At 43.8% G+C, this 17,122-nt stretch overlaps 1 protein-coding gene across 1 annotated transcript in view; it reads right to left on the bottom strand.

The window, feature by feature from the left end:
- Window positions 1-1,598: 1,598 nt before the first annotated feature.
- Window positions 1,599-17,122, bottom strand: part of CAP2 (cyclase associated actin cytoskeleton regulatory protein 2) — a 129,986-nt gene continuing 114,462 nt past the window's right edge. Inside the window, exons 7-12 of the mRNA XM_047103125.1 lie at window positions 15,161-15,350; window positions 14,015-14,190; window positions 12,773-12,896; window positions 12,593-12,675; window positions 6,193-6,333; window positions 1,599-1,682 (exon numbers count right to left, since the gene is read on the bottom strand). Of these exons, the coding sequence (XP_046959081.1) occupies window positions 1,599-1,682; window positions 6,193-6,333; window positions 12,593-12,675; window positions 12,773-12,896; window positions 14,015-14,190; window positions 15,161-15,350 (798 nt within the window). The remainder of the gene's footprint in view (window positions 1,683-6,192; window positions 6,334-12,592; window positions 12,676-12,772; window positions 12,897-14,014; window positions 14,191-15,160; window positions 15,351-17,122) is intronic.

Raw genomic sequence — 17,122 nt, 5'->3', positions numbered from 1 at the left:
TCTAGACTTTTCTGACTGACAGTCATTCCAACTGCAAATGGCTTTATCTGGTACGTTGAAGAGGCCATTCTTCAGGGAAGCTGATGGCATGTTGGATACATTCCCCAATTCAACCAGAAGGGCTCAGCCGTCTTTCCTGAATCTGACATATCTGACACACGAGCAAGGGGGCAAATCAAAGTGGAAAATAACAATTTTAACACCCAGAATTCATCACAGGATTTAAACAATTAGAATTTTACTTTATTTCAGAATAAGTTTACAGTTGAAAAAAAAGATATTTACTAAAGCCACGTAATTCATATGAACAAAACTTTTATAGCAAAACCTTGGTACATGAGCATTAGTAATTTGAATACTATATGGGTATAGAAGGTATTTAAAAAACGGAAACGACGTATCCCAAAGGCTGTAGGAGGCACAATATATATATGCTTGTATTGGGTCTGCAAGCATTATACTAGAATTCATTACACTGATCCAACAAGTTGTGGATTGTTCAGCGCTGTGTACTGGAAGGATACAAAGGAATATGCTAGTTTCTCTTGTACTGAAAAAGCATGTTCTATCAATACTACAAAATAGGAGCAGCAAGTCAAGCCAACAAACAATTTCTTAGGTTTTGGAAGAAGTGTTACATCTATGGCTTTTTAACTCTCATCGTTTTGAGACTGGTTAGAAGTCTGGAAAGTGAAAAAGGAAGTCTATAATAAAACATTAATGACATACTTTACAAGGCATCTGATTATTCATTCAACAGGTTCAACACTGGGAAACAAAAAAAATTTATGAGCTTGATCTTTGAGCAAAATTGTGAGGTAATCTGTCTGCCTCCTCCCACCAATCGTTTGGCATAAAAAAAAAAAACTTTCTGCAGAAAAGTAAAAGTTTCCCATTTGACAATGGCAGAGGAATATTTTAAGAAAAATTAGAAATGACTTTTAGTTTTAAGTTTTAGTAACTGTAAAGAATACAAGTCTTCTAAGGACCAAGAAACTGGATAATGGTCTTTAGGATGGAATTTTCTTACGTTTTGTAAAAAAAAAAAAAAAGTGCCTTGAAATATGTATCATGCTGACAATGTATCCACGCTGACAAAGGTGAACATTTGGTAAAAACGAGGGAAAAAAGGTCAAAACTTTTCAGAGCATATTACTACTGCATCACACTGAAACTGTCTCAAGGGTAAAAATGTACATCTTAGATTCTCAAAGGTTTTATTTTCCAACTAGCAATTAAACCGAAGTGTCAAATTGAATCATGCAGTATTTTTACCTATCAGCTACTGTGTTCATGATATTAGGGGGACAGAATTCTCCCCTCCCCCTTAAAATGTGTAATGCTCACTAGTCATCATGTGGAACTCAAATTACACACAAAGGCAAATCATGAAGAAACGTTAAATACTTCAAAATGCCCACGAAGGCATGCCAGAAATGGTGCTGTTTCTAGAACACAGAACTGCTGGAAGCCAAAACTAAAGCAGTAGGTGTTCCTGCGACTTCTAGGTCTTCAATGCTGCTTTTTTGTTTTTTTTTGTTTTGCTTTTGTTTCTTTTTTTGATGGGTTCAGGTCAGGGGGCTCAGTCTCTCTGGAGGTTAGCCCATAATTTCTGCAGGTTCCGTGACCAACTTGGATCCATCCCAGGCTGTCTTGAACTGTTCTGGAACAGGAAATTCTCTCTGGAAGAATGAAGAACAAAGTTACTTGAACCCGGGCTTTCTTCTGCAAACAGATGGGAGCCTGAATAGCGTCACACGATGGACGAAGACATTTTAGGGGACCCAAGCGTGTGTTGTGGAGAGGTCCTGTGTGTCATGTGGAGACCCGGATAGTTATGTGTCAGTTCTGTGACTGTTCGGGCATCGTGATTAAAGCTGGATCCTCCTGGGGTGCCTGGGGGGCTCAGTTAGTTAAGAGTCTGACTTTGGCTCAGGTCATGATCTCACAGTTCGTGAGTTCGAGCCCTGCATCGGGCTCTGTGCTGACAGTGCGGAGCCTACTTCGGATCCTCTGTCCCCCTCTCTCTCTCTCTGCCCCTCCCCTGCTCATGCTCTCTCTCTCTCTCTCTCTCTCTCTCTCTCAAAATAAATAAATTTGAAAAAAAAGGGTGTGTGGGGGGGAAACCTAGAACCCCCTAAGAATGAGGCATTCTTCTAAGTACTAGATATACAAGGACTCAGTCAATTGATAGCTCTGTGAGTGAGGTGTTACTGAGACGCCATCCATGGGAAACAGGTCTGGGAGGTCAAGCAACTGGCTTAAGATGCTATTGCTGTGAACAGAGCGGCCAGCGGTGGAGAGCCTCTCCACCAAACTCGAACCTGCACAGGATCAGCTGGGGGTCCTGTTCAAACCCAGATTCTGGGGCCCCTGAGGGGCTCAGTCCGTTAAACATTGGGCTTGGTTTCAGCTGAGGTCATGATATCACAGTTCGTGAATTTGAGCCCTGTGTTGGGCTCCTGTTGGCAGCTCGGAGCCTGCTTGGGATTCTCTCTCTCTCCCTCTGTCTCCACCCCTCCCCACCTCCTCTCGCAAATAAACTTAAAAATGCAGATTCTGATTCAGGAGATCTGGGGAAGAGAATGGTCATCTGTATTTCCAGCAAGTTCCGAGGGGACACTGAGGCTGCTGATGTCCAGTCACGCTGAGTAGAAAGGTTTTATCCCGGTGTTATTGGTGTACCCTTTGATGAAATAGGAAAATGTGCTTCGGGTTATAAATTTCTTACTCTGCATCCTGCCACCATCTCTTCCCACTGGGAAATATATGCCCCAGAGAGAGAGAGAGAGAGAGAGAGAGAGAGACAGAGAGAGAGAGATGTGTGGGGGATGGAGGGGGGATGCAGGAGAGCCAAAACAAATGTAGTTTGGAATCTCTCTTTTCCCCAGAAAGTGATTCTGCGGTCATTTCAGGAGAGGATCCAGGGCACCTGGGTGGCTCAGTCTTTCCCGTGTCCCACTTCACTTCAGCCCAGGTCATGATCTCCTGGTTCGTGACTTTGAGCCCCGCGTCGGGCTCTGTGCTGACAGCTTGGAGCCTGGAGCCTGCTTCGGATGCTGTGTCTCCCTGTCTCTCTCTCTGACCCTCCTCTGCTCGCTCTCACTCTCTCAACAACAAATAAACGTTCAAAAAAAGAAGATGATCGAAAAGGAAGGTGAGAAGCAGTACTCTTGATGCTGGCTTCCATGGCCTCCCTGGACTTCCTGAACACACAGCACTGCTGAAACCCCAAGTATCGGACAAGCTGGTGTCTGCATTCACCCATCAAGGAGATGCAATGTTTCAGTGGAATATACACGCAAGTCCGTATCTTTTCAGCTGTGGGATGCAACTGCTTCTTTTGGAACAAGCTATATTTATTTTAAAGGGAAAGCCCTTTTTTAAAATTCTTCTTCTTCTTTATTTTATTTTTGGGGGGCGGGGAGAGAGAGAGCACAAGTGGGGGAGGGTCAGAGATCAAGGGAGACAGAGGATCCGAAGTGGGCTCCACGCTGACGGCACAGAGCCCAACGCGGGGCTTGAACTCACAAACAAAAATTAAAATTTTTTAATTTTAGGGAAGGCCCTTTCTCTAAGGAGCGATGAATTCTCCCTGAGTGAAATCTGTAGTGGAAAGCCGTAAGATGAAGCAAAGAAGCTGAAGTCTTCATAACCTAGTGTGTGTGTGTGTGTGTGTGTGTGTGTGTGTGTGTGTGGTCAGTATCCCATCTGGGTCTCTTCCCGATGAGTAGACAAGGAGGCTTGGTGGTTGCTCTCAAGAACAGGTCAGGTGGGGAGTACCCCGGAGTGGAGGTGCTTCTTTGCTAGTAACCATGATTCAGCTGCTTCGCATCTTTTTTGGGAGTGAAGTGACAGTAATGTGATGACATTCTTCTCTGGGCGACTGATTTCCTTCAGGATGAGTCATCCCCACCATCCACCCCCAGACTGCTATGCCCACGGCTGGACCCATGTATTGCTTCCTTCCACCTCCAACTAGAAAATGTAAGAAGAGAAGCTGGATGGGGCGCCTGGGTGGCTCAGTCGGTTAAGCATCTGACTTCGGCTCAGGTCATGATCTCGCGGTCTGTGGGTTCGAGCCCCGCGTCGGGCTCTGTGCTGACAGCTCAGAGCCTGGAGCCTGTTTCAGATTCTGTGTCTCCCTCTTTCTCTGACCCTCCCCTGTTCATGCTCTCTCTCTCTGTCTCAAAAATAAATAAATGTTAAAAAAAATTAAAAAAAAAAAGAAGAGAAGCTGGAATGAGGGCATAAGATAATCTACCTATAAAGGGAAGACTCCTTTTTCAGCCTGGAAGCTCAGGTTTTGACCCCTACTCATGCTTTAGGTCAGTGGATCTCAAGCTTGGCTCCATGTTGGAATCACCAGAGAAGCTTTAACAAATGCAGATCTGGGGACCACGCCCAGGGATGCTAGCTCAATCACTCCGGCAAGGCGGTCCAGACCCACTGTTTTTCTTAGAAGATCCAGTTCCCGTGCAGACTGAGCCTTCTGCCTACACAGCTTCAAAGGCCAGGGACACCCTAAGTTTCAGCTCTCTTATCCGAAGCTGCTTTGTATTAGTTTTAGCTCCTCAGCAGTGTGGAGATGGAGAACGTGAGAAGACTCTTCCCCAGCTCGGGGTTATACCGGCCAAATACCGAGCTGGGAGGCATGGCCCAGTGCTGGCGGACTTCTGTTTTTCAGCCTGACAGGATGGATTCTAGGCTGTGCTACTTAGCATGAGGCTGGGGAGTACTCAAGACAGGTGGACAAAGAGAACGTGTGAGCATGGATGTCGTCTGCCTAAGGAGATCAACCTGAGTACTGACTGTGTAGACAGTCGGCTGGTGTCTGAACCACAGGCTGATGCAGTGCCTTCAAAGTTCCTTTTTCTCGGGGCGCCTGGGTGGCGCAGTCGGTTAAGCGTCCGACTTCAGCCAGGTCACGATCTCATGGTCCGTGAGTTCGAGCCCCGCGTCGGGCTCTGGGCTGATGGCTCGGAGCCTGGAGCCTGTTTCCGATTCTGTGTCTCCCTCTCTCTCTGCCCCTCCCCCGTTCATGCTCTGTCTCTCTCTGTCCCAAAAATAAATAAACGTGGAAAAAAAAATTAAAAAAAAAAAAGTTCCTTTTTCTCCCATCCTTCCCTGCTTCCCTGTCCCTTCTCCCCCCCTCCCCCTTCCTGCACAGTTAGAATCAGAGGGAATCGCCTCTGGGTTGATCTGTACTCTTCCAAGAAGCAACAACTAGAAGGAAGCAATAACTTGCTTCCAAGTTGCATCAACCAGCAAGCTCACCACACTGAATGATGCAGAAAAAAGTATTCATTTAGACTTCCTTTTCGATGTGTGAGAGCATCTGCGTGCTTCTTTTAGGGGTTGCTTTGTTGGGGAGAGGAGGCATAGAGAAGAAATAGTTGCGGAATCAATTAGGCTGTGTTTCTCAGAGGGGCTGGATGGGCCGATGGCATCAGAATCACCCGGGATGCCTGTTAAAGTGCAGATCCCCAGACCCCGCCCAAAGCCCCCTGAATCCAACCTGCAGGTGCAGACTTTGGGAGCTGACATTTTCGTCAAGCTTCTCAGCTGATCCTTACACTGAGTTTGAGAACCCCTGTTGTAAGTATACCTACAGGAGAAATAGGTCTACTTATTGTCGACCTCCCTCCCATTTTTTCCCCAAGGCATTTCTCCTTCCTTTCTGTTTGCCTCCACCCCAGCAAAGGAAAACAGTCAGTCCTCAATACCGTGAACTCAGATGTATGGGGTACCATTTGAGAAAAGCTAGCCCGTTAAGGTAATTATCAGTGAACTTCCTAGAGAATCACAAATCCAGGAATGAGCCCAGTCAGGAAACTAACAGGGGAGAAGAACTGTGGAAGGCAACTCTCCGAATTCCTCTTCTGCCTGTGAATTATTCTACAAATGAAGTTCACAGGTTGGGAGCTGATTAATCAATCTCTAAGAACATTAATAAGGATGGGGCGCCTGGGTGGCTCAGTCAGTTAAGCATCCAACTCTTGATTTCAGCGCAGGTCACGATCTCACCACAGTTTGTGAGTTCAAGCCTCGCATCAGGCTCTGTGCTGATGGTGCAGAGCCTGCTTGACATTCTCTCTCAAAATAAATAAACATTAAAAAAATGAAGAAAAAAAGAATGCTAATAAAAAATGCTCAAGAAAAATTCTTTACCGGCTTTTAAAAGGTACTTACATAATCACCATCCTGAGGAATCAGGACATTCATTTCAGATGATTTGGCACTCACGATCTCACAGTCCAGTGCATCTTCACTGAGGTAGATGTGGCAACCTTCCGTCTTATTAATGGAAATCGTTGGCACTTTCCCCATGACCTGAAATAAACAAGAGAACAATCCTGGGACCAACGTAGAGAAATAAAAATTAGAATGTCCTCGAATAAGCATGGTGCATGGGCTTCCCGGAGCTTTAGGAAGAGCTGGGTCAGGGCTAGTGAGGCTGCTTAATGGCACTGTGTCCAGGCTGAACTGGTGGGTGTCATTTGGGGACAGAATGAAAGGACCACACAAAGGGATTCTCAAGCCGCAGGGTCTCTTTCCTGAGACAAAACGAAGGGATTAATGTGAAAACAGCAGCTAAGTGTTCAGAAAAAGTCTCACCCCCCTCGAGTGGATTTGCAACATATATTTGATTTCATGATAAAAACAACAAGGAGCATTTGCTTTTGTTTGCTTACAATTTTCATTCTGACAAATCTATCAATCTTAGGTTAAAACAAATACTAATATTGCCACTTAAGAGTAAACACACTGTTCTGTAATCGAGTAGGTTTTTCTTGAACCTAAATGAGAATAAATAAGAAACACTACAATTCTTTTCCCATAAGTCTTTTGCCGGATAAAAATCTCACTGGCTGAATGTGAAGCCTGAATAAGACATTGAGCGTCTAGGTTATTTTGAAATGTATTAATTCCAGGAGCCAAAACCGGGGACTTGGTTGAGGCCACTCACTGAGTAGATAAACAGGATCATACCCACGAGGGGGGGCGGTTCTTTGTATTGTTTGCAAATATCTAAGTGCTATAAAAATATTGCTCAGTTTCAAATTTCTTGTTTTAACAGTTTTGAGACATCCCCCCCACCAATCTCTATAGGGGCAGCCTGTTCCCCAATGACCATATTACAACTCTATAATTTTCCTTCTTGTAATGGTAATTGGAAGTGATAAAGACATCTGCTGTTTCACCCTGAAGAAAAGGCTGGGTTGCAAACCCAAGGAGCAGCTCCTGTCGATGGTGCAGGTGATGTAAAGAATTCCTCAGGGGGAGTCTAGCCAGGTCACCACACTTCTCTGTTTTCTCCCTCTCTCCATAGAAACTGGACACCGAGTTAGCAATGAGCCCCAGTGCCAAAAAAAAAAAAAAAAATGCAGAGGTAGTTCAAGGTCAGGTAAGCATGGGATTTGCCATAAATAAACTAAAACAGTAACAATACATAGATCTATATTTCAAAAATGTGTCAGCAGTAATGTTTGGTGATTTCTCCATTTATCTTCTAGTGATGAAAAGCATTTACAGTTGCCTAGAACGATATGGAAGCCAGGCAAGTCAAGAGAAAAGATAAACTGTCAGTGGGTCTTTGGTGATTTGTTTGTGAGGCAGAATGGGGACCCTTGAGGCAAGCACAGGACACTAATCCACTCTACTGATATTTATATATTGCTATATTGTATTACAAATGCATAAACACTCCATGTTTCCGAAAGTCTGAAAAAGCAACAGCAGACCTTAAACCATTGCCCCAATATGGTACGAATGTCCTTTTCCACAATATTTTGGTCAACACTGCATGAGCATAGATTGTAGACATGCTCTTTGTGCCCTGGTGGTCTGGGAGCACTTTGGGAACAGAAATGGCTTCTTATCAAGGGAACTGGGTCCAAGAGTCGTTCCTCTGCTGAGTGACAGGTGACGTGTGACCTTGCCCAGGCCAATGCTCTAGCATTTAATCTGTTTCTGTATTAGTTTGGTTTTTCCATAAATGTATTTCTCTACAAAAAATTTTTTTTAAGATTTTATTTTTAAGTAACCTCTACACCCAACATGGGGCTCAAACTCACAACCTCAAGATCAAGAGTCACACCTCCACAGACTGAGCCAGCTGGGTGCCCCTATTTCTCTATAAAAATTTAAAAAATTTCCATAGAATATCTGAGTCTCTTTTCTTTCTTAAAATTTGTGTGCATTTTTTGAGGGTAGTTTGCCAAAAACGGAATTCCTGGACCAAATCATATGAACTTAGGTGAATGCCCCTTTGTTCCCTTCAACCTTTTTTAAGTCATTGAGGTTAAATCCGCAAACACAAAATTCACCTGTTTCACGTGCACGATTTAACGGTATTTGATAGGTTTACAGATGTGTGCAACCATCATTTCGCCTCAGTTCTAGAATATTTCCATCACTCCCCAAATATCTCTAGTGCCCAATTACAGTCAAACCCCGTCCTCACTCCCTGGCCAACCACTCATCTCCATTGTAACCAAGCCCCTTCCAAAGAATGTATTAGAGGCGCCTGGGTGGTTCAGTTGGTTGAGTGTCCGACTTCAGCTCAGGTCATGATTTCACAGTTTGTGGGTTCGAGTCTCACATCGGGCTCTGTGCTGACAGCTCGGAGCCTGGAGCCTGCTTCGGATTCTGTGTCTCCCTCTCTCTCTGCACCTCCCCCGCTCCACTCACGCTCTGTCTCTGTCTCTCAAAAATAAATAAAGTGTTTAAAAAAAATTAAAAAAAATAAAAGAATGTATTAAATGTTTTAAATAGTTAATGACATTCATTTGATTTTAACATCCAAAAGCTTGGAAAGGATTCAAGAAAATGTCTCTCTCTGGTCTCTGAACCCCGTTGCCAAGTTTCAGTCCCTCTTGGACAGATAACCACGGTTTATCCTTCCAGGTTATTTTTAGAATGATCTATTTCAAACATAGCAACAAAGAAAATGTAACACGCAAATATACATATGTCAAACAGCTTTGTCAGGGTTTAACGTTTTGGTTTCTTTCTTTCTTTCTTTCCTTTTTTTTTTTTTAGGACTATAATCTTACAGTCGAGTCGAAGTCCCCTCTGTATTACCCACCACTGCATTCACTACCCCTCTCTCATTTTCGTCTCTTCCTTTTCCAGTTTTATATTTCCCAATGATTTTTCTTGTCATTGGCTGGGTTACAACCCTTAAAGCATTATGGAACAAAGGCAATGATAGAAGAATTTTTTCTTTATTTCTGACTTTAATGGGGAATTCTGAAGATTCAAATGAAGTTTGATTTTCACTATAGGATTTTGATAGATGCCTTTAATTGGGTCACAGAAGGTAGTATATCTTCTATGACTTTTTTTCTAGGATTATCAGATACAAATATATCTGTGTATATATATGTGTGTGTATATGGAAAAATGAAATCATGCTCTACATAATCGTACAAAAGTGTTCTTTCCTCTTAACAAGGTTATCATGGATATCTTTGTAGATCACTTCTAAAAATGGTTATGCGGTAGCCATTTTTATATAGAGTTCAGAAGTTAAAAACATTTTTTTAATGTTTACTTATTTATTTTGAGAGAGAGAGAGAGAGAGAGCAAGCGAGCAGGGGAGGGGCAGAGGGAGAGGGAGAGAAAGAATCCAAAGCAGGCTCCACACTGTCAGCGCAGAGCCTGATAAGGGGCTCGAATGCACAAACCGTGAGACCATGACCTGAGCTGAAATGAAGAGTCAGACACTTAACCAACGGAGCCACCCAGGTGCCCCAGAAATTTAAAATTTCTAAGTAGACATAGCTTTCTTGATAATTTCTTCTATTACTTCTCAATTTAGAATTATTTCTCCAGAAATTTATGAGTATTTAAAACTGTTTTCTTCCACTTTACTATAGCTTCATGTTTTGTATTTAATTCAATTGGTTTTAATTTTGAACGTGATGTATTTTCATTAAAAAATGCTAACTCCTTATATATCATCAGTGCTACCCAATCTCATTTCTGTAAGAATAAAAGGAAGCTTGAAATATACTCTCTAAAATTCAGAGGGGGTAGATTAGATTATTTCCAGAATACTTTTCACCTGGTTAGATATATGCTCTCACCTCAGTCACAGAATATCATTTCTGTGACTTTGGGGAGGGGAGGGTTGCTTAAAAATAATGTGAAGTGAGAGAAAGCCTGGCTCTTTGTGTAGAAACTTCACTATCCAAAATAGTTCTTCAGAAACTGTGGACTTATTATTAGGTTTACATGAACCATATTTATCCTTGAGTATAATATACCCTTGGACTTTTCCTTTCCTTTTTTTTTAACGTTTATTTTCTTTTGAGAGAGTGCACACGTGAGTGGGGGGGAGGGCAGAGGGTGAGAGACAGGGAGAATCCCAAGCAGGTTCCATGCTCAGCACAGAGCCCAATGCTGGGCTTGATCCCACGACCCTGGGATCATGACCTGAGCTGAAATCAAGAAGCAGACACTCAGCTGACTGAGGTACCCAGGCACCACAGAACTGGACTTTTTCTGATGATGAGTGATTTCCTTAAAATTTTCATGCATAATGCTTTGGGAGAAATAGAACTATTAAATAAATGGATGGATGTGGTTTCCAGAAATGCTACATTAGAAGGTGGCATTATAGAATGTAAGCTTCACGAGGACAAGAATTTTTGTCTCGTTTGCTCACTGGTATTTGTTGTGCTGAGAACAGTACCTGGCACATCAGACACATTCAACAAACATTTGGCAAATGAATGAATGAAATGAGTGTGTTACATGTTAAGTGGCCTTGAGCACACAGCTCACATTAAAATTTTTAAAAATATTTATTTATTTTTAAGAGACACAATGCAAGGGGGGGGAAGGGCAGAGAGAGGAGGGGGGACAGAGGATCCGAAGCGGGCTCTGCACTGACAGCAGCAAGCCTGATGTGGGGCTTGAACTCACGAATACTGAGATCATGACCTGAGCCAAAGTCAGACACTCAACTGACTGAGCCACCCAGGCACCCCGATAACTCATATTTTTGAAACTAAAGTGTGAGCTGAGGATTCCGGTCAAGTTTCCCTGTGTACGTGGTGAAGATAACAATATAGTAAATGCCTGTGCGGAGTTATTTGGTTGCTTTCTCCTAAGTAGTTTTCTATCAGGAAATTAAATTTATGAAGAAATGGAAGCAGAATGGTTAGGGAAGGAGATTTACACAGATGCACCACAGACAATACATGGAACTGAGTGAGAAAGAGATACATGTATCCACAGAGCCTATGTGGCAAGGATATTTAGAATTTGGGCTGCAGAGGACTTAGAATCCCTCAGCTAACCTTGGGTTTCAGGGCAGGGAACTCTGAGTCAGAGGTGAAGCCAACTGCCCAAATGCATATGGCAGGTGGGGACAGAACTGGGGCCTTGCCCAGGGCTCAGGGTTCAGGACTCTTTCCATTAAATGGACGCACACAAAACCATGTCTTAAATAGTAGTGAGTGAAATGTAAAATGTCCATTCAAATGTACTTGAAGTAAAAGTGGCAGTGGTGGGGTGTCTGGGTGGCTCAGTTGGTTGAGTGTCTAACTTCAGCTGAGGTCATGATCTCATGGTCCATGAGTTCCAGCCCTGCTTTGGGCTCCACGCTGACAATGTGGAGCCTGCTTAGGATTTTCTCTCTCCCTCTGTCTCTCATGCACTTGTGCTCTCTTGCTCTCACAATAGATAAACAAACTTAAAAAAAAGTGATGGTGGTAAAAAGCTCAGTAAAATGAGAGAAATATCTGTAAAACCAGAATCCAATTTTAACAAACATTATCAGGAAACATCAGGTCACAAGGGGTTAATTAAATGTATGAAACCTGTCACGGTAGAGCCTGTGATTCGGGAGTTGAGTGTTTGAGCCCCATGTTGAGTGTAGAGATTACATAAAAACGAAGTCTTAAAAAATGAAGAAATAATAAAAAATAACAACATGAAGAGAGTGTAATCGAAGGTGGAAGTTATCGCTGGCCAAAGGCAGGAAGCCCATTAACTCTTGGCATACTGTAAAATCCCACTGGGTTAAACCAAAATTTACTAAAGGAGTGCACATTTTCTCCTAGTTTGCAAATTCAATTCCAATCCTACTTCCCAGGTTGTTAGTCTGATAATCTCACTGACTCTTCACAAAAACTCTACTTCCTCCTTACTCAGAACCAACTGTCCCTGAGAAAAGAAAATTCTCTTCGGGATGGTGCTATCATCTAGGAGACTCTCTTAGAGTCTGTGTTCATTCATCAGTTGACTCATCCCAATCACTACCTCGCCAAACATTTACTGGACACTGACTATGTGCAGGGGCTGAGCCAGTGTCTGTGGCTGCAAAGATTAGTTATCTGCTCTTGAAACAGGCATGTGCAAGATAGGATGTGTTAGAGTCTAAGAGACTGAAAAGGCGGAAGTCACACTGTCTAAGAAGAAAGACAGGGCTTCAGAGAGGAGGTGATGACAGAGCTGTGTCTGGAGGAAAGGAAAGAAGAATTCTCTAGGTGGACATGGCCAGCCCCTTGGGGGGGCAGCTGGATCATCAGAGCAAAGTGGCAATGGGTTCAGAGCGCACGATTGACAGGCCACCTACCTGCATTTGAATATCCTTGGAATTGATCACTTCCACAATGCCTACCACGTTGTCAAACACAAGGCCAAACTTCTTACAGTTGTCTAGAGGAAGCAAACAGAAACACAGCTCTGTTAGGCACACGCATCATGTTTATGCAAAGCAACTGACCATCCTAAGCGACCCCGGATGCTGCCCTACCGATTGTAATGGAATTTATTTTTCCTTTCATCTGTAGAGTGGACTTGTTGCAGCTGAAAATGTAAGCCACTTGTTTCAGTTCGGTCTCCGAAATCACAAGGTCATGCCTGTCCTCTTGATATTCCTAAAATGAAAACACATCCAAATACTGAATACGAGGACGTATGTAGATAAATGGAATCCTCCGCATGTTGAAATTACTGTGGGGTTCAACATTAATTCTAGCTTTTCTATATGCCCTTCCTTTCAGAACCACTTTTTAATAGGCCAAACCATAGGTCTTACTCTGTTTTTGTAATGATGGGAATGAATGGAACCGCTCCTTGGAAGCGGGCGGCGGGGCGGGGAGGGGTGGTCAGTGTCCATTTGCAAACCAATATCAGGCACCCAAGAGGCTGCTGGGTGGTGGGCTGGAGCTTTTTGTTCAGTCTGTATGCTGAGTCTGGCCTTAATGCTGCAGTAAAATGTGCTGCGTCAAGGAGTTGGGCGACTAGGTTGGTGACGACCGTGGTGTTAAGTCCCTGTGTATCTGCAGCCCAAGACAACCTTTCTCGGGAATTTGGTCTTCCGGAAACCTTTGGGGAAGCTCCATGGATTGGCAGGGAGCACCAGGTCTCGTGCACATTCTCTGTGTCTCTGTCCTGTTCACACAACCAGGCAAGTGGTGGATGAAGCAGCAGATGACATCAGTGCCTCTGTCCATGGCCCTGAACACCCTACATCCAACCAGAACAGGGAACAGATTAAAAGCTTTTGGAAAGAGTTGTCAAATCCGTAGAGGCAGAAAGTAGAAAGGCTGTTGCTGGGGGCTGAGCGGGGGAGTGGGGAGTTGTTGTCTAAGGGGTACAGGGTTCCAGTGTGACAAGATGGAAAGAGTGCTGTGGACGCGTGCTGATGGCTGCACAACGCGAATTCACTTGGCGTCCTTGAGTCAGTACGCACGCTTAAACGTTAGGTGTCACTGAAATGCTAAGATGGTAAATTTTATGTGTATTTCACCACAATGAAGAAAATGATTTTAAAAACGTGAAGAAAAGGATGCATGAGAAATAATGAAAAACCAAAAAGTAAAAAAAAAAAAAAAAGTTGATGGAAGCATTCAGAAACACCCCGGTTTTTGCTCTAGCCAGAGGCTTGTGCCTTTGTCTTTTCACTCAGAAACCCTGAAGACCTGGGTAAGCACTTGGTCCCGTCACTGGAGCATGCCAGGAATGAAGGTTAAGGTTAAAGGGCTTCACTCACGACTCTCCATTTCTTTCCTTCCAACTCGAACACGGGAGCATGTTTCTGAGGAGGATGAGACGGGGGGGCCCTGGAGCCTGGAGAGAGGCTTTTGGTAGGAGATGGAGTTTGTCCTCCTTGAGTCCGTAGGCTGGGATTCTTGTATGTCTTCTGGTCATCTGTGACGTGCCGGAGCCCTGGAAAGGGAACACACTGCCACGTTTCTTCGTATTTTATGCAAAGGGAACTGTCCCTAACTTCTTGGATGAATATAAACAGAACAAGAAATTTTGGTAATGCTATTCTCAAGGTTAATAATATGCACAGTCAGAGACCTTATAGATTTAGAGTTAATTAGAAGCACTGTAAACATATTTTAAATTTGAGGGAACTTCTTTAAGGAGGTAAGATACATAAAAATTCTATAAAAAAGCAAAGCACCTGGCCAAAAAAAGATCACATGATTTACTTCTTTTCTCATGGCTAAGGCTTTCCCCAGGTGTAGCCTAGAAGGACAGGGGATTCCAGTAAGTATACGCTATAGAGTATGGAATAGACTTCAGGGTTATGAGTCCATTCTCTTACTTTGCAGATGAGGGGACAGCCCAGCCAGCTGGAGCCAGAGGAAAATTTAGAGTTTGGGGCTCTTAGCTCCTAGCTCAGTGCACAGGGACAATTACACCATAACTCCTATTACTGGTCTAAAACAAAAATACATTTGCATAAACCTTACTGTTCAGAATGCATGTACATCCTGATATATCTTAAAGGTATGATTAAAAACAACCGTTCACAGTGATGACAAATGTGCTTCAATGACAGAATTATTTGGCAAGCCGGTCCACTGCTTGAGGACAGAGGTACTGCTGTTTGTCATTTTATTTCACTCGGTCTTAATGCCCCGGTTGTACATGGTGCCGAAGCATCGAGGCTGTGAGTGGTGCTAACTTGGAACCCAGATCTCTGAGTTCTTCCTAATGGTCCACGTAACAGCCCACCGAGCCCGTCTCCCTCGAGATGAAGAATGCTGCAGGCTTCTGTTTCCCCACACAGCTCCCCGTGTTTTGGGGATGGGGATGGAATGATGCATCCATCACTGTAGGCTCTGGGGGGAAGCTATGTGCCTTGGAGGCAGAGGGAGACAGAGTCAAGGTCCAGTTTTCTCACCTTTTGTAATTCCTTCCCCTTGGTTAAGTTGGGCAAATAGAGCTGAGCGTGAAAGGGAGGGCTCCTCTCTTCTGTCTTCATTCTCAAAAAGTGGAGGTGGCCCTGGAGGAGGGGGTGGGGGAGGGGGCGGAGGAAGGCCAGGCCCAGGGGACAGGACAGACGATGCTGATGCGGTTGATGCTACTGGCCCCTGAGGGAGAGAGAAGACGGAAAGCATTGTCTTCAGACTCACGCTCTCGCTGAGAGTTGGGATTTCGCCACTGTCACTCAGAACCTGCTACCAATGAAGAAGTGGCGTTCAAGACTCACAACGGGCACCACAGGTCTGTCTGGAGCACTGGGACCCCCCGAGGGCGGGGGCGGGGGATGCACCTTGGGAACAGAGCATGACTGAGCTGGAGGGCCCTGTTGGCAGAAACTGCATGCTCTGGGTTCATGGTGCCAACTCAGAGGCAAACAGAGCCATATTCACAGGGTCACATCCAAAGCTCAGGACTTGAATGGAACCAGGCCTTGGCCAGCTGAGAATCATAAGAAGAATGTAGTTCAACCGATATGAGGATTCGTTCTTTTGGGCTGCTGGGAATCACAACCACCAATAAGAGAGAGAGAGTGGCAAAAATACTCAGTGGATATTAGGTGTTTCTGAACCTTTTTGAGCAGCTTAAGAGAGAGATACTGAAACTCTTTCTCTGGAACTCATTTTCCAAGTATGCATGCCTCACACTGACCCCCAAGCGGGGGCCGTGTATGACCTGGATGCCTGTCAAATCAGGGTCCAGGACCCATCTGATGGTTTCATGCATCTAATGTTGATTGTTAATGAACCAATTAAAAATTGAATCCTTTCTGAGCAAGATCTAGGCTTACTTATTTTCGCTGCTATGTGCAATTCAAGGTTTGTTTTCGGTTTGAAGTTCTAACAAATTCATATGACAGTAAAAGGTGCTAGACAATAGAAGAGTATGTTTGAATGTTTTGAGAAAATCACCCCCTCTCCCCCATGTAAACATATACACATATACAACAAACTTGGGTGATGCAATATTTTACTTTTAAACCTAAAGCGGAGGGGTGCCTGGGTGGCTCAGTCGGTTAAACGTCCGACTTTGGCTCAGGTCATGTTCTCACGGTTTGTGGGTTTGAGCCCCGTATCGGGTTCTGTGCTGACAGCTCAGAGCCTGGAGCCTATTTCGGAATCTGTGTCTCCTTCTCTCTCTGCCCTCCACCCCCTCCCCACCCAATCAAAAATAAATAAATGTTAAAAAAATAAACCTGAAGTAGAACTCTGTATCTAGGATAAGGCATTATAAGTGAATTCAATGAAAAAATAGAAAATTAAAAAAGTTGAGAGTAATGGACATGTGGTTTAGGCTCATGTATTTCCAATGCCAAATATAAAATGTAAAACATCTAAGTGCTAAATATTAACGAAGACAGCATATTCTCATTTTCATAAGCAAGTCAGTATTCCCAAGTGTCAATATTGGGAAGTTTTTTTTTTTTTTTTTTTTTAAATTTTTTTTTTCAACGTTTATTTATTTTTGGGACAGAGAGAGACAGAGCATGAACGGGCGAGGGGCAGAGAGAGAGGGAGACACAGAATCGGAAACAGGCTCCAGGCTCTGAGCCATCAGCCCAGAGCCCGACGCGGGGCTCGAACTCACAGACCGCAAGATCGTGACCTGGCTGAAGTCGGATGCTTAACCGACTGCGCCACCCAGGCGCCCCATTATTGGGAAGTTTTAATTGGTAGTAGTTTTCAGTTGAAACAAAAAAAAAAAAACCCAACATGCTATTTTCAAAGTACTTATATAATCTCTATTAAGTGCAGAATTACTCTAAAGATAAAAGATTCTTCTCTTATTCAGAATGCATGTCTGAAAAACTGAGTGGGCTGGAGGTCTTATCTCCTGAAGCTGTAATTTGTGATGGCTTTTTGTTTCTAAGGAAGACCAGCCT

Source organism: Lynx rufus, unplaced genomic scaffold (assembly GCF_022079265.1).
Source record: "Lynx rufus isolate CCGP_SWC_20201006 ecotype Redwood Valley unplaced genomic scaffold, mLynRuf1.p SCAF_6, whole genome shotgun sequence".
Lineage (NCBI taxonomy): Eukaryota > Metazoa > Chordata > Mammalia > Carnivora > Felidae > Lynx > Lynx rufus.
Note: the sequence above shows the minus strand (reverse complement) of the source record. Positions and strands in the feature narration are given on the sequence as shown.